The 22500-nt window shown below is 41.0% G+C and overlaps 1 protein-coding gene across 7 annotated transcripts in view; it reads right to left on the minus strand.

The window, feature by feature from the left end:
• CEP170B (centrosomal protein 170B) overlaps positions 1–22500 on the minus strand; it is a 118231-nt gene that overhangs the window by 47175 nt on the left and 48556 nt on the right. For 5 of the 7 annotated variants that reach the window (XM_078150378.1, XM_078150376.1, XM_078150377.1 and 2 more), the window contains 3 exons: positions 15011–15068; positions 12318–12456; positions 4366–4479 (listed from right to left, as the gene is read on the minus strand). In XM_078150378.1, the coding sequence (XP_078006504.1) occupies positions 4366–4479; positions 12318–12456; positions 15011–15068 (311 nt within the window). The remainder of the gene's footprint in view (positions 1–4365; positions 4480–12317; positions 12457–15010; positions 15069–22500) is intronic. The other 2 variants (XM_078150379.1, XM_078150381.1) reach the window with 1 other exon arrangement.

Below are 22500 nucleotides of genomic sequence, written 5' to 3' on the forward strand. Positions count from 1 at the left end.
AAACCACTGAAAGCTACTATGGCAACAGGGAAGATCAAAAACTCAGAAGAGGACAACAATGTCAAAATGCCTATGTGCAAAGCCTCAAAGGAGAATATGAATTAGTCTCAAGTCCAAAAAGCATTCTTGGAAGACCTCAAAAAGGATTTAAAAAAATCAAATAAGAGAAACAGAAGAAAAATTGGGGAATGATATGAGAGCTATGCAAGAGACAATCAACAGCTTGGAAAAGGAAGGACAAAAATTGACTGGAAAAAACAATTACTTAAAAAATGCAATTGGGCAAATGGGAAAAAATCCACTGAAGAAAACAACTCCTTAAAAAGTAGAATTGGCCAAATGGAAAAGGAAGAACAAAAGCTAATTGAAGAAAATAATTCCTTAAAAATTAGAATTGGGCAAATGGAAGCTAATGACTCAGTGAGACATCAAAAATCAGTCAAACAAAATCAAAAGAATTATAAAATAGAAGAAAATGTAAAACACCTCATTGGAAAAACAACTGGCCTGGAAAATAGATACAGGAGAGATAATTTAAAAATTATTAGACTACCTGAAGGCCATGATAAAAAAAAAAGTGCTTGGACAGCATCTTTCAAGAAATTATCAAGGAAAACTACCCTGATATCCTAGAACCACAGGGTAAAACAGTATTGAAAGAACCCACTGATCACCTCCTGAAAAAGATCCCAAAATGAAAACTCCAAGGAATATTTTAGCCAAATTCCAGAATTATCAGGTCAAAAATAAAATATTGCAAGCAGCCAGAAAGAAACAATTCAGATATTGAGGAGCCACAGTCAGGACTACACAGGTCTTAGCAGCTTCTATTTAAAGGATTAGATGGCTTGGAAGATGACATTCCAGAAGGCAAAGGAGCTTAGATTACAACCAAGAATCAACTACCCACCAAAACTAAGCATAATCTTTCAGGGGAAAAAGATGGGCATTCAATGAAATAGGGAGACTTTTAAACTCTCGTGATGAAAAGACCAGAACTGAACAGAAAATTCAGTCTTCAAATACAAGATTCAAGAGAAGCATAAAAAGGTAAACCAGAAAGAAAAAAAACCATGTTATTCAATAAGGTTAAATTGTTTATATTCCTACATGGGAAGATGATACTTGTAACACTTGAGAACTGTATCTCTATTTGGGCAGTTACAAGGAATATACATAGACAGAGAATATAGGTATAAGTTGACTTTGATGTGATGATACAAAAAAAAAATTAAGGGGTGGAAAAAAAGCATTGTACTACAAGAAGAGGAAAGGGGGAGGCAGAATAGGGTAAATTACATCACATGAAGAGGCACAAAAGAACTATTACAGCAGAGGGAAAGAAGGGAGGGGGTGAGCCTTGTTTGAACTTTACTCTTACCAGATTTGGCTCATAGAAGGAATAATATACACACTCAGTAAGGTATAGAAATTTATCTTACCTTGTAGGGAAGTAGGAGGAGAAAGGGGAAAGAAAAGAGAGAAGGGGAAAGGGCTGATAGAAGGTAGGGCAGATTGAGGGAGAAAGTAGTCGGAAACAAAACACTAGTGAGGAGGGACAAGGTGAAAGGACAGATAAAAGTAAAAATAGGATGGAGGGAAATACACAGTAATCATAACTATGAATGTGAATGGGATGCTCTCCCATAAAATGGAAGCATATAACCGAGTGGACTAAAAAATAGAATGCTTTACTATGTTGTTTACAAGAAACACATTTGAAGCAGAGAGATATATACAGAGTAAAGGTAAAAGGCTGGAGCAGAATCTATTATACCTCAGCTGAAGTAAAAAAAAAAAACCAGGGGTAACAATCCTGATCTCAGCAAAGCAAAAGCAAAAATTGATCTAATTATAAGAGATAAAGAAGTAAACTAATTTTGCTAAAAGGTACTAAAAGCAATGAAGTAACATCTATACTAAACATGTATATATAGATATATATATACACACACATATGTATGCATGTATGTATGTACATGCACCAAGTGGTTTAGCATCCAAATTCTTAGAACAGAAATTAAATGAGTTACAGGAAGAAATGGACAGCAAAACTATATTAGTGGGGGACCTCTCCCTCTCAGAACCAGATAAATCTAACTACAAAATAAATGAGAAAAGTTAAAGAGGTAAACAAAATTTTAGAAAAGTTAGATATGATAGACCTCTGAAGAGAACTGAATGGTGATAGAAAGGAATATACCTTTTTCTCAGTGATACATGGCACCTACACAAAAATTGACCATGTATTAGGGCATAAAAACCTCACAATCAAATGCAGAAAGGCAGAAATATTAAATGTACCCTTTTCATATCATGATGCAATAAAAATTATGTATAACAAAGGACCATGAAAAACAGATTAAAAATTCACTGGAAATTAAATAATTGAATCCTAATGAATGAGTGGGTCAAACAACAAACAACAGAAATAATACTCTCATCAAAGAGAACAACAATAATGACATAACATACCAAAATTTATGGGATGCAGCCAAAGAAGTTCTTAGGGGAAATTTTATATCTCTAAATGCTTACATGAATAAAATAGAGAAAGCACAGATCAATGAATTGGGCATGCAACTTAAAAAACTAGAAAAAGAACAAATTAAAAACCCCCAATTAAAAACAAATTAGAAATTCTGAAAATCAAAGGACAGATTAATAAAATTGAAAGTCATTAAACTATCAAACTAATAAATAAAACTAAGAGCTGGTTTTATGAAGGAAAAAAAGCAATAAAATAGATAAACCTCTGGTTAATTTGATTTAAAAAAAGAAAAAGAAAACCAAATTACCAGCATCAAAAATGAAAAGGGTGAATTCACCACCAAATGAAGAGGAAATTAAAGCAATAATTAGGAGCTATTTTGCCCAACTGCATGCCAATATATCTGACAATCTAAGTGAAATGGATGAATATTTACAAAAACATAAATTGCCCAGATTAAGAGAAGAGGAAATAAAATACTTAACCCCATTTTAGAAAAAGAAATTGAACAAGCCATCAATGAACTCTCTAAGACAAAAAAATCTCCAGGGCAAGATGGATTTATAAGTGAATTCTACCAAATAGTTAAAGAACAATTAATTCTAATAATATGTAAACTATTTGGAAAAATAGGCGAAGAAGGAATCCTACCAAATTCCTTTTATGACACAAATATGGTGCTGATACCTAAACCAGGAAAAGCCAAAACAGAGAAAGAAAATTATAGACCAATTTACCTAATGAATATTGATGCAAAAATTTTAAATAAAATATTAGCAAAGAGATTACAACAATTTATCATGAGGATATTAATGTGAGCTGAGATATGTGGCCCAGTTCCAAGAATTTGCAATTATCTACAATTTTTGTGTCACCAATCTTATCTAGCACAATGGCTCTAAGACATCCCACTGCATCAACTTCAAACACCTCTTCTTGGCATCCAAGGACATTCACAACCGAGCTTCCAGTCCCCTACTCTACAACTTCAACTCCCTCTCATTTTCATCATGGGGCCTTTGCTCCAGTCAGATGGGTCTCTTCATATGCCAGCCATGATGTGTGACCCATCTGGCCGTGTTATTTGTGGATAACTCTCTGACTTGGACTGGAGTCCAGTCTCTCCCACTGACTAGCTGTGTGACCCTGGGCAAATCATTTCACCTATCTGCCTCAGTTTCCTCAACTGTAAAATGGGGATCATAAAAACACCTACCTCCTGGGGTTGTTGTGAGGATCAAACGAGACAATATTTGTAAAGTGCTTAGTACAATGTCTGGTACACAGTAGGTACTAATAAATGCTTGGTCCCTCTCTCCCTCACTCTCTCACTGATTTTCCTCGTCATTGAGCTCCTACAAGCAAATTGTGCTAGGTTTAACTCAGGTCAGCACTGGATGACACATTCTCTAATCGAGGGAACTGTTCCATATGGGTCAGTGTGGTTCCTCTCCACCCCAGATTATTAATGGGTACAGGGCCTGGGGTTGTTCCTCTGTTGCTTCTTTATTTGAAACATTTGTTGTCTATAACCCTTATTTTGCTTTTTCAGGCACTTTTTTGGGACCAAACCTGGGATTTCACTGGGGCTGTCATAAGACACAATACTCCCAGGACAGGGCTGAGGTTTCTCCTCTTTGTGTCTCAGGCCCTGAGCTTGTTGAGGATAGGAAACTTGTTTCTTCTTCTCCATACCCCAGACTTTTGACATTCCTGAGGTCAGGGGTCCTGTCTCCTTATACAACCAGAGGCAACCATAGAGCCAAGAGTCAATGATGTCCTAGTGTCAGTTTTATGGACTTGGTCTAGAGCTGGCCTCAGACCTGGGAACATGAAGCCAGTCCTGGGCACCGGTTCCTGGCCTGGAGTCTTACCTGGATAATGATCCTCTTGGTGCTGGTCATCTGGCCTGTCCAATTTGTTGTTGCCATCATCCTCCCCCCACCATGAAGGCTGCCCGTATAGTGGTGTGCGGTAGGTCAATGGCTCTGGAAAGAGAAAAGAAGAAATTTCTGTCACTTCAATAGCTCAGTTCCAAAAGCAAGGCCAGCAGCCTCCCCCATATGGAGGGTGACATTTCCTAAAAGAAGTCCAGTTCATGGGATCTTAGATATAGACCCAAAAGGGATTTTAGAAGTCATTTAGTTCAAAGCACTCATTTTACAATTAAAGAAACTGGAACCCCAGAGAGGGGACGAGACTTTCCCAAGGTTATATAGGGAGTAACAGAGCCAGGAAGTGAACCTCAACTCTCTGACTTCAAATTCTGGTGTCTTACCCCTACACAACAAAGTTGCTTGAGCCCTAAAACCCATAGGGGTAAACCTGGGGCTCTGCAAATTCTGCAAGGACCTTCCCAGTCCAAGGACAGTGTTATTACCAATAGCAAGGTCTTAGCATTGATACCAATTAAAAATAAGACTATTAAAAGAGAGAGCACTTGAAAGTTTACAAAGCACTTTGATCATAACAAACCTATGGGTTAAGAAGTACATGTATCATTTTCCCCATTTTATAGAGACTCCAGGAGGTTAAAAGATTTCCCCAGGGACACACACCTAGTAAAGACTCAAAGTCAGGATCTAAACTCAGGTCTTTCTTGACTGCAAGTCCAAAGCTCTCTTTCCATGAGACCACAGTGCATTATATTTCATTATATTCTCATTCTGCAAACATTCATCAACCCCAGGGGACAGATCATATTCTTTTAACCAGAATACCAAATTATCCAGAGCACTCTCATTCCCCAAAACCTGATAGATAAATGGGATTCTCATCTCCTCCAGCCCTCCTGACTTCTATAGATCAACTTAGGACCATACATCTAAATCTAAAAGCTGGGAGAGACCTTTAAAGTCATCTTACCCCAAACCTCTCATTTTAGAGATGAAGAAACTGTGTAATCTTGCCTAAGATTACACAGAGAGTAAGTAGCAAAGTTAGGATTTAGACTTAGCACCTCTAACTCCAAGCTCATCCTTCTTTCATTGTCCCAATATTACACCTCTCCAAATGCAACCCTTGTCTAAAGTAGCATAGTGCCTAACACATAAATGCTTCCTTCCTTCTATAACCCTTATTTTACTTCTTCCTGCACTTTTTTTGGGTGTCTGAATTTGCTATTTCATTGATATAGACACTCCTAGTGAGGATACTTTCTGTATTAAAGCAGATCAGCAACTACTCTCTGAGTCCTCTGGTCCAGAGTTGTCTGGGGCATTGAGACTTTAAGTGACTTTCCCAAGATTCCATGACCTGTGTCAGAGGAAAGACCTGATCTCAGGTCTGCCTTATTCCAAAGCTGGCTCTCTCTCCTCTCATCTTATGAACAACAACAGCTTGCTTACACATAGACTTTAGGAGGAGACAAATGCTAAGAGGAGGAATGAATGACTGGCCCCAACATGGTTACAAAGCACTGAAAACCCACCTCACACTGAGATTTTCTGATGCAGGGGTCTTCCCACTGCACTAATCTGCGTCCTGCCACCTAGTGCATGTGCTTTTTAAATATCTGATAATGAAAAAGGTGATGGATGCTGCAAGACACTAGTGGAACTCAATGATCAGAGAGCAACCTACAAAGGAAAGTAAAAACAGTTTAATGGCTAAAGGAGGGGAAAAGGAAGGAAAGAAGACAGGGAAGGGAGAAAGGGAAGAAGAGAGGAAAGAAATAAAGGAAGGAGGAAAGGAACAGGAAAAGAATAAAGAAATGAAGAGAAGAAGAAAGGAAGAAGGGGAAAGAAGAAAGAAAGAAGGAATAAGGAAAGGAAGAAGAAAGAATAAAAGGAAAGAAGAAAGAGGAAAAGACAAAAGAAGGAAAGGAAGAAAGAAGGAAGGATAGAAAGGGGGTGAGAGAGAGAGAGAGAGAGAGAGAGAGAGAGAGAGAGAGAGAGAGAGAGTCAGAGTCATTGTGGCATTTAAAAAAAAGCCTAGCCAAAAGGAATCACAGATAAGCAGGACAGCTTTGAAAGCTACAAGTTTATATATTATATATTTTAAAACAAAAGCAAGCTATAAATAACAGAGATTAGAAGTTTCATGTACACTCCTCTTTCCCTGTACTACTATGTAAATAGAAATTCCCATTTTATTTTATATTTACTAAATTCTGAATAAATATGTATATTTTAATTTCAATAAACATTGAGGATTTTTTAAGATGTATCTGGTAACATCAGTTGAAATTCATTCAACCATTTTCTACAGACTGATTTTATAACTCCAGATGATCTCTATCTCACAACAATGTTTATTTAAAATAAAAAATTAAAATGGTGATAAATAAACAAAATAAATGAATGAGCTACTATCTAGACGTGCTTAGCCTCGAGATGAGCTTACATCCTGCACTAGAGGGCACTGTGAACCGCATATCTTAAGGTAACAATGTCCTGCCTTTCAACCTCTGCCTCAAAGCTCACTGAGGGGCCGGGAAGCACTTACAGGTTTCATAGGATTTAAATCTAGAAAGGGACGTTAGAGAGGATCTAGCTGAACCCACTCATTTAACAGATGAGGAAACAGAGATTCAAAAAGTGATTTACTCAAAGTCACATGAGTAATTAGTGGCAGAGCTCGGATTTGAGTAGATTCCTAATCTTGTCTTCTTTCTACCATGACACCCTCCCTTATCCATCACCACCTGACAGATCCCTCCCAAAATCTCCTGCTCCAACACTGAAATACTAGTTTATATGTTGTTCATGAACATATGCAGATAGGCAGCCTCAAGTGCAGTAACAAGAGAACTGGACTTGGGAACATAAGCCATGAATTCAAGTCTATTGACCTTGGGCAAGTTACTTCACCTGGCTTCAGTTTTCCTTATCTGTAAAATGGGGACAATGTGAACTGCATTAACTCACAAAGTCATTGTGAAAAAAGTTTGTAAGGCTTAAACACTACACAAATGGGAGCTATTACTAATTGTGGCAGCTTTGTGTTATAGCAGGTAGAGCACTAGATGTGGAATCAGCAAGAACTGAATTCAGTGGATGACTCAGAAATTTACTAGCTGTGTGGTCCTGGGTAAGTCATTTAACTTCTGTCTGCCTTTGTTTCCTTATCTGTAAAATGGGAATAAATAATGGCATCTACCTCCCAGGGTTGTTGTCAGAATCAAATGGTGCAATTTTTGTAAAATCCTCTGCAAATCTTAAAGAACTATATAAATGCTAGCTAATGATTATTAATATTTCATAATCCCTAGGCTGAGGAAAGACATACTTTGTCACAAGAAAGCCAACCAAGCTGGGCTATGGCTAGACTTTATCTAAGTATTCTAGTTCTATAAAGGGCCTTTTTATAGTTTTCTTTATTACAATTCAATATACATTTATTGAGTACCTACTGTGTACAAAGCACTGTACTACTATTATTGTCAATGTTAATAAAGATAGCAGCTCATAAATAGAGAGTGCTCATGTCACAAATTCTTATTCATAGTCGCAGAGACAGCTACGGCCTAGTGAAGAAGAGCCAGCCCTGATATCTAGAAAACCTGCAGTTCAAATCCTCCGTCTGACACTCATTAGCTATGGGACCAAGGCAAATCATTTAACCTCAGAGTGCCCCACATAGCTCTCTAGGACTAAGCTACAGAATCCTAGGCAATCCCTACACCAGTGAAATCACGGGTTTGGACAGAAAGAAAAAAAAGGCCACAGAACATCAATGCCAGGAGGATCCCAAGGATCCACCCAAGAACAACCCATCCTGGGCCACTGAGACTCAGAGGGAACAGGAGAGTAAACAGCCCAAGGTTCAACCAACATTTCTCAAGCACCTATGATGATGGAAAGGATTTTATAATTTTTTTTATTTTTAATTAATTTATTTTGATTTGTCAACAATCATTTCCATAAGCTTTTCAGTTTTAAATTTTTCTCCTCCTCCCTCCCCATTTCCCTCCCTAAGACTGAGGGCAATATGATACACACTATACCTATACATTCCTATTAAATATATTTTCACGTTAGTGAATGTTGTAAGTAAGAATTAGGACCAATAGGAGGAACCACCAGAAAGAGGAAACAAAACACAACAAAAGAAAAAAATAGCAAATAGTATGCTTCCATCTGCATTCAAACTCATAGTTCTTTCTTTTTGGGGAATGCCATTTTCCATCATGAGGCCTCTGGAGATGTCTTAGATCCTTGTATTGCTGAGAAGGGTTAAGTCTATCAATATTAGTCGTCACACAATGTGGCTGTTACTGTATACAACGTTCTCCTGGTTCTGCTCACTTCACTCAGCGTCAGACCATACAAGTCTTTCGAGGTTTTTAGGATTCTGTAATTGGCATGGATATCAACCCACTTTCATAGACAGGTAATGGTTCTTGGTGATGTTTGTCCAGCTAGGAACATTTTTTTTCTTTTTTTTAATTTTAATTAATTTATTTTGATTTATTAACAATCACTTCCATAAGCTTTTGAGTTTTAAATTTTTCTCCCCCTCCCTCCCCATCTCCCTCCTCAAGATGGCGCGCAATCTGATATAAGCTATACACACACACACACACACACACACACACACACACACACACACACACGGAACATTTTCTTTCAGCAAAGAGGGACTTCAGTATCTCCCTCTGTAAACACTAATTTCTTAGAAAAGAATCCTACACCAATTTATCCACAGTGAAGAAGAAAGCTTTTTCTCAGACCTCTCCCTCTTTCTAGGTTGGGTTCGGTCCACAGGGCCAGACAAACTTGAGGGAGTTGGAGAAGACCAGCCCAGAAGTGGAGGTGGGAGCACCACAAACACAGCTTGTCCCCTTCACCATCCTCCCCAGGCATCCTCAGATGACCAGGCCTCAATAACCACAGGCTGCAGTAACATGAGCCTGGGCCAAGGCTAAGCTCAGTTTCACCTCAAACCCAAAGAATTTCTGAGAAAAACTAGAAAAGGAAAAAGCTACTACAGAAACTATGAGAAGGCCCAACCCTCAAGATGCTGGGTACGGCCTTAGAAGTGGAAAGCTTTCTGCTACATACAGAAAGAGATACTGAAGAGAACAATTGGAAGGCTTGGGTTCAAATCCTGATTTTGCTACTTAGTAGCTGCCTTCAGTTTCCTTATCTATAAAATAAGGGGGACCTATATGTACAAAAGTATCTATAGCAGCTTTTTGTGGTAACAAAGGACTGGAGACCAAGGGGATGACCATCAATTGAAAAATGGCTGAATACATTTTAATACATAAAAAGAACAGAATACCAGTGTGCCATACTGCTGAAATAATGTAGGAGAGGAACCTTCCCAGACAAACCTGGGAAGACTTGTATGAACGAATGCAGAGTGCAGTGAGCAGAACTAGAATGATTTATACAGCAACACCAAAGACAAACAACTCTGAAAAATTCTAGAACTCTGATCAACACAGTGACAAATCACAGTGCCAGAGGACCAATAATGAAGCTGCCCATCTCCTGACGGGTAGGTGATAGACTCGAAACGAAGAATAAAACAGACATTTTCATACATGACCAATCTGCAAAAGTTTTTATCTTGATTCTGCACATTTGTTACAAGGGTTTTCTTTTTCTTTCCTAGTGTGGGTGGGTGGGAAATTGGGAGGGAAAAAAAAATCAGTGCTTGCTAATTGAAAAAAATTTGGGGAAAACATACAAAGTATATAAATGTTGAAAAAAGTAAAATAAAGGAAGAGTGAAACAGATTATCTCTAAGACCTAATTTAGCCACAACTCTTAGGGACAGCCAGGTAGTAGAATGTTTGGCTTGGAATCAGGAAGACTCATTTTCCTGGGTTCAAATCTGGCCTTAGACATTTACTAGCTGTATGACCTTGGGCAAGTCACTTAACCCTGTTTGCCTCAGTTTCCTCATCTGTAAAATTGGCAAACCACTCCAGTATCTTTGGCAAGAAAACCCCAAAGGGGTCATGAAGAGTTGGACATGACTGAAACAACTAAACAACAAAAGCCCCAACTCTTATGATTCTAAGTTCTCCACTATAGAAATAAGAGCTATTAATTATGACAGTGAGGTGGCACAATGGAGTAAGAAAGCCCTGAATTCAAATCCTCAGACACTTATTAGCTATGCAACCCTGAGTAAATCACTTAGCCAATTTGTCTCTGTTTCCTCACCTGCAAAATGGGGGTAATAATAACACCACCTCCCAGGTGAGCTCCATGAGGGCAGGGTCTATCTTCTGCATTTTTTTTTTATCCCTGGCACCTAGTACAGTGCCTGATATACAGCAGATACTTAACAAATGTTTCCAGAGAATGGAGCCACACCATCCTCCAAAGCTGACACAATAGTCTAGCAGCTTCTAATACAAGTTACCAGATTTACAATAATCTGTCCTCACAATAATTCTGTAATATAGGTACTGCAAACATTATTATCTTTATTTTACAGATGAGGAGACTGAGGGTAAGTGACAGACAACACACCATGGGGCCCACAGCCCTGCAGCCTAATGCTGCCAACTGTTCTGGTGAGCTACCCAGGAACCTGTGACCAGACTGAACTAAGGAGCAAGAGCTAGGGGCTGAAATGGGTTTCACCTCCCTGGAGAAACTGAGGAGCAAATCTTAAAGAGTTGTATAAATCCCAGCCATTACTGTTACTTCAGCTCTTATGAACTCTCTGCCTGGTATGTCGTTCTACAAGTCCATGAGCTCCCTGAGGGCGGAGCTCGGATCGGTTCCTCCACTGTCTCCCCTAGACTATAAGCTCCCTGATGACCAAGCATGCCTTTTCAGGTTCCCCTGCAACACCAAGCACAGAGCCCTTACACCAAGTAGATGAGTTAATAAATATTTAATTGCAGGTGCATCAGATTCAACTATTTCATTCTACTCCAACTTTTCCATTCATTTCCCAGCTCAAGAAGTCTCAGTTTGTCCCTATTATTTCTAGGGTCAAATACAAACTCCTCTGCTTGGCATTTAAAGCCCTTTATCACCTGGCTCTAACCTACTTTTCTAGGCTCATTATACATCCACTTTGCAAAGTATGCTTCTCCTCCCATACAGCTTCCCATCTCTCATCTCTATGCTTTTGGATAGGGAGAAGACCTATTCCCCATGCCTGCAACATGCTTCCCCTTTACCTCTACCTCTTAGAATTCCTAACTTCCTTCCAAACTCACCTCAAGCTCAGCTCTCCCCATAAAGCCTTTTTTGATTCCCCCAACTACTAATGCCTCTCCCATCCAAAAAATTACCTAGCATTCACTAGCATATATTTTGTACATATTGCTATGTGTATATTCTGTCTTCTTCTAGGCAGAGGTTCCCAAACTTATTTGGCCTACCAACCCCTTTTAAAAGAAATTACTCAGCACCCCCTGGAAATCTACTTTATTTAACCCTTTAAAAGTGTTTTTGAAATTTGGATCATTCCAGCACCCTCCAGGGGGTGGTATCTCCCACTTTGGGAACCTATGCGGTACAGAGAATGTAAACTCCTTGAGGGCAGGGATTTTTTCATTTTTGTCTATATCTCCAGCCTAGCACAGCACCTGGTGCTTGTGTAATATTTACTGGTTGATCCCTGTGCCAGGCTGGTCCAGTTGCCCTCAAGAGAAAGGAGGAGACAGATAGGGGAGAAGGGAAAGAACCCTCCTGAATCACCTGTCCCTCTCAGCCACTCCAGGGGCATATTAAAGATCATTCACCAAGGGTCTTTCACAAATTTGACTTGAATGCAAATCCATGTGGGCAGAGATGGAGCCTTACATGTGTACCTGAGTAAAGCGTGCTTCTGGATAAACATGTGTTTTCATCTGGGACACATATGCTCCTCCCTGCCCTGCCCCATGCCTCATCCTTGAGGATTTTACCTGGGACAGGTCTCCGGTCTCCCTTCTCTGGTTTGGCCTGTGGGGATTCAGAATAAGGACCAAGGTCTGCTGGGGGGTCCCCTCGCTTCACAGTTGTGCCCTTAAAATTCATCTGCAACTGGCTGGTGTACTTCTCGTGCTGAAAGGCAAAGGCCAGAAAGCAAAGGTAAGGAGAATGAGCTCCATTCTACCACCAAGATGAAAAGGAAAAAAAATATTAATTTTTATACATAGTACTTTGTAATTATGAAGTGCTAGGGACAGTGAAGAGGAGGAAACACCAATACCTTAATAAGAGCTCCCATTCTATAATGCTTTAAATTTTACAAACCCTTCCCTCAAAAGAATACTGTGAGATAGACAATACAAGTATTATCCTCAATTTACAAAGGAAAAGAAACAGGATTTGAACCCAGATCTCCTAAACCTAAGTCTAGTCTTCTTTCTTCTAAACTGCACTGACTTTCAATAATAACAACTTATATTGGTATAGCACTTTAAGGTAATTTCTTTTTTCATAAAGCCCTTTCCCACAATAATCCTCCTGTCAGTAGGGCAAGAATCCTTATCCCCTGGAGCAGCTAGGTGGCTCAGTGGATACCATACAGGCCTGGAGTCAGGAGGACCTGAGTTCAAATGTGACCTCAGAGCAGACACTTGACACTTACTAGCTGTGTGACCTAGGGCAAGGCACTCAACCCCAATTGCCTCACCCCCCAAAAAAGAATCCTCATCCCCATTTCACAGATGAGGAAACTGAGGATCATAAATGGGAAGAGGCCCATCTAAGCCCATACAACCGATGAGTGGCAAAAGCTGATCTCCTAATTCCAGTGCTCTTCCAGATGAGGGAAATCCCAGATGAGAAAACCAAGGACTATAGGGGTGATTTGACTTGTCTGCAAGCACAGATGGCAATCAGCAGAGTTAGGACTGAAACTCAGGTTCTTTGATTCTAAATCTAAAGCTCTGTCCTCTACACTCTGTCCTGGACACAAAACTCAGGAGTCAGGACCTGAGCCCATCTAGGCCTAAATCAAGGGTCTAAAAAAGCCCAGCTTTTAAATCCTTCCCTGAACCCTTCCCCAAGCAGAGGGGCAGATGTTACGGGAGCTATAGGCTGTTTTGTGATTGGAGTGAATGAAGAATGAAGGCAGTGATTTTTAGTCCAGTCAATTAGTTCAAGAAACCGGCAGAAGCCTTAGCAACTCTCTAGTCCGAATCCCACCCTGCCCATTTAATAGCAGGGGAAGCTGAGACCCAGAAGAGGAAAGGCATCATCCCAAGGTCTCACTGGGTTGGTGACACAGCCAAGACCAGAATCCAGGTCTCCCGACCCCCAGTCTAGTATGTCTCCAAACACACCATGCTGCTGCTTTCACAGGTTTATCATCTACCAAAACACAAAATTTGGAGTCAGAGGAGCTGCTACTTATCAGACATGTGGCCTTAAACAAGTCAATTCCCTCTCTCTTTACCTGAATTTCCTCATTTATAAAATGAGATTAGACTATATGCTATCTAAGGTCCCTTTCCAGATCTCAATCCTATGATTACTGAGGTAAGAAATAGTTCCCCTGCCCTAACTCTTAGCACTTCGCCAGGATTAAAATAACAGAAGTGAAAATATCCCATATAGTTGTTGGTGGGGTTTTTTTCTTAGGTGCTGAGGAAGAATTCTAAGGATGCATCATCATTCATTCAAAAAACAAAGCCACATTTTAGAAGCTGACCCTAGAAAGAGGAAGGGGCATGAGAGCTAGGAAAAATAAGCCCAGAAATCCCAAAGAAACGAGATGGCATCCTCATCTGTCTTTACTTCACAGGACTTAGAAAAAGAGAAGAAACTATCTGGTCCAACTTCTTCATTTTACAGATGGTGAAACTGAAGCCCAGAATTAATACCTCACTGCCAGTGTAGTAGAAAATCAGCCCCAGATCTCAGCTCTGAACTACTCATGACTATGGACATGTCATGTTCCCTATCTGTTTTGTTTTGGCTAGGCAATGGGGTTAAGTGACTTGCCCAGGGTCATACAGCTAGTAAGTATCACGTGTCTGAGGCTGGATTTGAACTCAGGTCCTCCTGACTCCAGGGCCAGTGCTCTATCCACTGTGCCACCTAGCTGCCCCCACATTTCCTATCTGGGTCTTGGTTTCCTACTCTGTAAAATGGGGGAAAGATGGGTTGGACTAAGTGATCTCTGAGGTTCCTTTCACCTCAAAACCTCATTATCTTACACAAATCTTGGTAGCCACTTACTAGAAGCAAGAGCTTGGGAAAACCCCTTTTCCATCTCTGGGCTTCAATTACATAACTGCATAATGAGGGGGTTGGATTACATGGTTGCTAAAGTCCCTTTCAAACCTAAAATCCTATATATTAAAATAAATGGAACATGAGTAAAGGGCTTTACAAGCTATACCATCTTCCTTACCTATTGTCTCATTAGAGCCTCATAACAGCCCTGGGAGAGAAGCAAGGTGGGGATTATTATTATCCTCATTTTATAGATGAGGAGACAAACCCATCTGGAGAGAAGGACTTGCCAGAGGTCAGACAGTGATTGGCAGAACCAGGGTATGAGAAGAAAGACTTCCCGATTGCCTCATGATGGACTAAAAGAAAGGCCAGCATTGGGCTTGTGCCATAAGGCACTGGCCTCCCCTCCGGAAGCTGTTCGGTGACTTACCTTCAGAGCCTCTTCGGGGACCTTGTGTTGGACGTGTTCTAACACATACAGGTTGGAGTGTAGACAAAGGTATTAAGGAAAGTACAGCCGTGAGGGGGCCTGTCCTATGAGCACAGAGACAAAGCACCTCAAGGAAGCAGAGGGCTTTGTTCACCGTGAGGGGGCGAAGGAAAAAAGGCAGCTCAGAACTACGGAACATCAAGGCTTGCAAAGTGTATTCTTCTCATCCCAGCCATCCTACAAGGTGAGGAGCACAAATTTAGTTGCTTTTTTTTGGGGGAGGGTTGTTTTGTTTTTACAGACTCAGAGAGGAGCAGCACCCTGCCCAGAATCACACAGTAACAACCAGGATTGGAGCCCAGGCCTCCTGAGTCCCATGACCCCACTTCCATTACCCCATAGCATCTACCAGCAAACCCTCTCACAAGAAGCCACATTAGCTCGGGGTGCTACTGGGGCAACAGCAAACAGCTGAGACCCAATGATCCCCACCCATCTCCTCACAACAGGAGCTCCCCATTGCCTATAAGATAAAATACAGACTCCCTTGTCTGGCATTCAAGGCCCCACGCAACTTGGCTCTAACCTCCATTTCCATTATTATTTCATACAAGTTCTCACAGATTCTGATTCAGCCAAATAGTCACCTCCATTCCTCGATCTCGTCCTGCCCTCTCCTACTTCCTAATTCCATTCAGTCAAGCCCATCCCCATTTCCTGGAATGTGTTCTCTCTTCATCATCACCTGATGCAATCATACTCTCCCTTCAAAGCTGAGCTCGGATGCCACTTCCTCTCTGAAGACTTCCCTGCTTCTCTCTCTATTCTCCACCTCGTGAAAATGACCTTCTCTTCCCGACATTTTTCTACAGCACACGTCTGAATTTCTCCTTACATCACATTTACTTCTCTACTCCTCTATTCAACAGTAAGATCCTGGAGAGAAGAGACAGGTATTTTTTCATCTCTGGATCCCTGGCACAAAGCGGAGAGCCTTGCCAAACAACTGCACTTAATATATGCTTTTTAATCGGATTGTTAAGTGGCAGGAGAATGGCAGATCTAAAACCAGGAGGCTTCAAAGGTGATCTAGTCCAACTCCTTCATTTTACAAATTCCAGTAAACTGAATTTTGCCTCAACCACAAATGGTTAACTAGAGATGACTACAAATATAAAGCTAGGCAGAGAGCTCAACTTCTGTTCAGATGTTAGATATGTTCTTAACTAGGGCCTCAGAGGGATTGTGACCATTCAGAAGGTTTTCTCTAAAATTAACTCCCCTAGGGGGCAGCTAGGTGGCACAGCGGATAGAGCACCAGCCCTGAAGTCAGGAGGACCTGAGTTCAAGTCCGATCTCAGACCAAACACCTGCCACTAGCTGTGTGACCCTGGGCAAGTCACTTAACCCCAATTATCTAAAATAAAATAAAATCAACTCCCCAAAGCCAGAGAGAAGGGAACCATGTAGACTTAATGGGACATCAAATTGCCCGTACCCTTGAAATGAGTTAATTATTGTTGTAGGATGTTACATTAGCTATGACTCTGGGCAAGTCACTTGCTTCCCTGGGGCTCAGTTTCCTGATCTGTGCAATGAGGCAGTTGGACTCATTGGGTTCTAAGCTACCTTCCAACCCTAAATCTATGATTCTGTGAGGTTTCATAACCTGCTATCTCAAAGGCCCTAGAAGCAGAAAAACTGAATGGTCTCATCTCTGCAGCCTCTGCCTTCCCAGTCTCTGAGTGGCCAGAGCCACAAGACTGAGGCAGCAGTAGAAGGGGTGATGGGAAGGTACTCTGTGGCACCTTCAAAACCACCTGCTAGAGACATGCTCCAGGTGTTGGCTCAATGAGGATGGTTCCCTAGCAATCCCACATCTCTCCAGTCCCACCACCCACAACTGATATTTCTCCCTTCTCTTCCCACTTCTTACAGACCCTAGAGCCAGATCTATTTTAGCTACTATGTAGCTAGTACTTAATGGATCCCAATCTATGTCTTCATCATGACTCTTCCTTCCTCCAGACTTTAAAAAGCAATCTTAGAGTCTGGGTCTACTCCTCCCTTCCTAGAGAATCAGACTCTCAGATTTGGAAGGGACCTCACAAGCCCATTTGTTTATGTCCTTCCTGAAAAAATAAAACATTTGATAAGGCTCCTACCATGCTCCAGGCATCACAGGCAAAAGGAATACAAAGACACAACACATATACAAACATATATGAAATAAATACAAAAATGGGGTTTTTTGGAGGGGTAACTAGAGAATCAGAAAAGGCTTCACATAGGAGGGAGTAGAGCCCTGAAGGAAACACAGATCTCTAAAAGGAAGACTTGAGGAGGGAGACCATTTAATGCATGGGGAACTGCCTGTCAATCTTCAACAAGTGGTAAGCTATCCTCCACTTGAAAACTTCCAGGGGTGGAGGAGTCTTACCTCTTGAGGCAGCCCATCCTACTTGTGGACAGTGATAATCACTATGGATTTTTCCCTTACGACAAACTCAAATAGTCTCTGCATTTTCTATGTCTTTCATTGTTCCAGGTTTTGCCTCCTGGGGCCAAATAGAATAAAACTAATTCCTCCTTCTCCATCACACCCCTTCAAATACTAGAAGACACTAAATGCGCCCATTCCTTCAACTGATATTTACATTGCATAGTCTCCAGTCTCCTCAATCTTCAGGCCAGTGTCCTTTAGACACAATAAAACTTGGTAAGGTCCTTCCTAAAACATGGTACCCAGAAGTGAACATCCTACTCCTATGACTAGGATAAAGGCCAGTAGTATGACCACTTTTCTCATGCTATCTATTATGCCTTTCTTATAGAGTCAAGGAAAGAATTAGCTTTCTTGGATGTAATGTCATATTGACTCATTTGCTTTCCATTAAGAGATCTTGTCGGCCACAAACTTGCTTAATTACCCCTCCCTCATCCTGTACTTGTAAAGTTGATTGTTTGAACCCAAGTGAAGGACTTTATATTTATGCCTACTACATTTAACCTTTCTCTACCAAGTCCTCCTCGGATGCCCTACCGTGGCGTGAAGGTGACTCCAGGTCCTCAGAGGCTATGCTAGCAGGGTATATGCTCTGTCAGGTTTCTACCAGATTGAAAAAGCTTTGACTACAGTCCAGGCAAAAAAGAAACTCTTTTATCCAAGAACCAGATTCACTAAGTATGAAGAAGTGCCTCACAAGGAAGTTAGCCTCTGATTGATGAATTATTTGGCAACGGCAATTCATGACATGAAGAAAAATACAAAATAATAATAGCTAACATCTATATAAAGTTTACTATGTGCCTGGCACCTAGGCACCTAAGTGTTTTATAATTTATTATCTCATTTCATCTTCACAACAACCTTAGGAGATAAGTGCTATTATTATCCCCATTTTACGGATGAAGAAATTGAGGCAAAACAGAGGTCATGACTTGCTCAGGCCTTCAGTTCTGTGTGGCTCCCTTCTGCAGAGGTAGGGTAAGGGAAAAAGGAAGACAGAAGGTGCTAAGAACCACAGTTTTTAGACTGCCTACAAAAATAACAACTGTTGGTCCTCTAAATGTGAGATCTTTATCCAACGACCAACAAATTGACATATGATCAGAAGACTCAAATTACTGAAACATCAAAAGCATTAAAACCAAAACAAAACCAAACCAAAGCCAGAAGGAAGTTTCAGCTATAAAGAATGATGACTAGCAGGTTTTCCTTGAAAAGAAAAACAAAGGAATTGACCAAGTGGGTTCTGCTGTCTGCCCAAAGTCAAGAATCACAGTCTCCTGGGACATCTGGTCATCTCGTCTTGCCGTGCTCATGATGAACATAAGCAAAGATACTATTGCTGAAGACAGCTGAAGCTGATGTGCCCACATCTGTTGTAGAGGATGAAGAGGCACAAAAATTCTTTAAACAACCTGACGTGCTCCTCCACATCAAGTCTGCATCCATTTTGCTATTCAGTGATTTCAATGTGGCAGGAGGCAGAAGAGGGAAATGTGAACAGTGTGTTGGAAAATATGGTTCCAATTTGAGAAAAGAAAGAGGTCAAGGGGTAGCTAGGTGAGCACCAGCCCTGGAGTCAGGAGGACCTGAGTTCAAATCTGGCCTCAGACACATGACACTTACTAGTCGTGTGACCCTAGGCAAGTCACTTAACCCTGACTGCCTCACCAAAAAAGAAAAAAAAAGAGATCAAAAGTTTATAGATGATCTAGAAAAAGGCCAGAAGGTGCTAGATATTTCAACAGCTCCCCCCCAAAATGACACTGATTATATGTTGTTGTTGTTTAGTTGTTTCAATGATGTCCAACTTTTCATGACCCCATTTGGGGTTTTCTTGGAGAAGAAACTAGAGCAGTTTTCTATTTCCTTCTCCAGCTTATTTTACAGATGAGAAAAGTGAGGCAAACAGGCTTAGGTGACTTGCCCAAGGTCACACAGCTAGTAAGTGTCTGAGGCCAGATTTGAACTCAGGAAGATGATTCTTCCTAACTCCAGAACTGGCACTCTATCCACTGTATTACCTAGCTGCCCTGATTAAATATTAGAAGGTAGGAAACAACTGGTTTCTGAGAAGTAGCATGGTGTGTAATGGATAGATCGCTGGATTTGGAATCAGTAAGATGCAGGTTCAAATCCTGCCTCACATACTTATTAGCTGTGTGACCATAGACAAGTCACTTAACCTCTTTGGGCCTTAGTTTCCTCCTCTGAAAAATGATCTCTAAGGTCCCTTCCAACTCTAAACCTATGCTCTTATGCTATGATTGGTTCATAGGGATGATTACAATCTATGATCCTCTGTGGCAGTCATGTCAGACCAGACTAGTTAAACCAAAAGTCAAAGTCAACATCAAATTAGAAGAAAGGATAAGGGCGAGGAGATACCAAATATATATGTGATAATTTCAACCTGACCTATTCAAAACAAGCCATTGATGCTGTCAAAAAAAATAGTAAATGAAAAATGCAAAGATGTCACCTTTAATCATCATTATTTTCTGCAGAAGTTTTTAATAATGTAAAGCAATCTCCAGAACAAGCAGACCTACAGAGCCCAGACACCACTTCATTTCCTTTCTCAGCAATGCAATGTGGCAGCCAATGACACCATCAGTTTAAAACACAAACTCATTTGCAAAACAACACAAGAGGACAGGGAAAGGACCATTCTCACCCCATAAAACAAAGGGGACACAGAAGCTTGGTCTGAAATATGATTGAGCCACATCATCCTGTGAGCATGCTTAGCTGAAATCAGCAGAACAGAAAGACAGAAAAGGAACCAATTTGCCAATGTTTCTAATTATTATCTATTTTCACCATGAATGACAAAGGAAACACCATATTTGGACCCTGAAATTTCAGTCCCTGATATGCTATCTTAGGAAGTAGAAATGGCATTTGAGGACAGTCTGGAACAATGGTTGGGCCAGAGCAAGTACACACCAAGAGAATGTGTGCTCTTGCTAACACAATTTTGAAAGCACGGAAGAAGCATTTTGTGAGGGAAAGGAAGATACCAAAAGAATAGGAGTGGGGGAGAATATGCATGATATTATTAGCCCAAAAATGTGATTGAGAAGACACCAATAACTACCAACCCTTTTCTCATCTTGATCACAGCTTTATGAGAATGATCTAGTCATATTCTGAGGATATTCTAGACAAAAATACAAGAATGAAAATGCAAAGATTTTTAGAAACTGTTTTGTCCTAAAGATCACGCGTTTATTGACTATAAGGTGCAAAGAATACAAGATCCCATTGTATTTATTAGCTCCTGATTACCAAAAAGCATTTGATGAGGTAATGTAAAACACAGCATTAAAAGCTCCTCCAACAAAATATTTCCTATGCATATGTAAGATCAGAATATGTCAGGGGGAAAAGCACTGGTTCTGGAGTCAGAAAACCTGGGTTCAAATCTCACCTCTAGCACTTACTACCTGGTATGACCCTGGGCAAGTCACAATCTCCCTGGCTTTCTGTCTCCTTATATGTAAAAAGAGGGGGTTAAACTAGATGGCTTTGAGGGTTTCTTCCACTTCTGGATCTCTGATTAAACAAGATTTCTTTATAAGTACCGCCACAAAGGTGTCTCTGTTCCACAGCCCAAGATTGCATTTGGAAAACTGATCAGTGTTTGAGAAATAATCCCAAAGTGCTCTGTGGCACAAATCCCCAACTTTTTAACTCAAATGTTTTTCTAGGAATGCTGCATGGCTACAAATCTTCAAAAACCTCAATTTCGAACAATCAAAGCTGTGAGTGCCCCAGAAAGCAATGAAGAGACACATTGGGATTCTGCATATTTCCAATGGTGACCTACATGCAAGTAGTATAAAGGGTATACAGCTGAGGAAATGTATGATTAGTGGTCTCAAAAAGACAACCAAGGAACATACCATGCATGGCCTTGGTTTGGGGAAGTTCATAGCCTGGGAGTGGGGAGGTGGTGGGGTGAAGAAGTGAATCAAAGGATAGCTCGTATACTGCAGGATATTCAGGAGCTGAGAAAAACCTAAAAGGTTAAAATAATGGGCCAAATCTAATAACATGAAATGTTTTCTTCAGTGGATCTGCGGTCCTCATTGATATAGTCTCTCCAGCAGTGCAGATCACAGGAGGTGCACTGACCAGGTCATGAGAATAAGGGATAACCAATGAACAGCCCAAGCACTACACAGGTAAGTAAGGAGACCTAAAGAAAGTCCTCCAAGCATGTCAGGAGCTCTTCTGCAGAACAGATGGAGGGAAGCAACCCCTGTGGAAAAGGACCCTGCCATCCTGGCTAACTAACAAAATAACTACCCCCTTCAGGGCTGGCAAACTGGCGGCAAGGCACCCTGAGAGTGAGACAAGAGAAGGCACGATGTGCCAGGCAGGTTGCAACACCACCACCATCTCAACCTCTTCTCTCCCTGGAATTCTGGTGACCCTCCCCCGATTCCAAATGCCCTGAGAATTGCAGCGACCCCCCAGACTACCGACCCCGCTGTCAGCCACAGCCACCATTTGTTGTTACTGCTGTTCAGTCATTCAGTCATGTCCAACTCTTCATGACCCCATAGACCAGAGCAGGCCAGGCCCTTCTTCCCTCCACTATCACTCAAAGTCTATCCAAATTCATGTTCATTGTTTCCATGATGCTCTCTACTACCTCATCCTCCGCTGTCCCCTTTTCCTTCTGCCTTCAATCTTTCCCATAGCTATTGCAGAGGGAAGTAATGTTTGCGTAGGAGAGGCCCACCATCCCCACCACTCACCATCACCAGCTGCTGATGGACTAGTGAGTCTGAGGGCATTGGAAGTCTCCCCATCTGCCCCCTCCAATTCCCCCAAATCTTCCCCCCTCCCACCAGCCTCACTTCCAGCCTGACCTATTTTTCTTTGTGTGTCTCCATTGCTTAGCATGGTGTTTTATACATCATAAATACTTAAATGCTTTTTCATTCATTTATTTATTCATTCAACATCT

This window comes from Phascolarctos cinereus, unplaced genomic scaffold (genome assembly GCF_003287225.1).
Source record: "Phascolarctos cinereus isolate Bilbo 61053 unplaced genomic scaffold, phaCin_HiC Scaffold_2;HRSCAF=192, whole genome shotgun sequence".
Lineage (NCBI taxonomy): Eukaryota > Metazoa > Chordata > Mammalia > Diprotodontia > Phascolarctidae > Phascolarctos > Phascolarctos cinereus.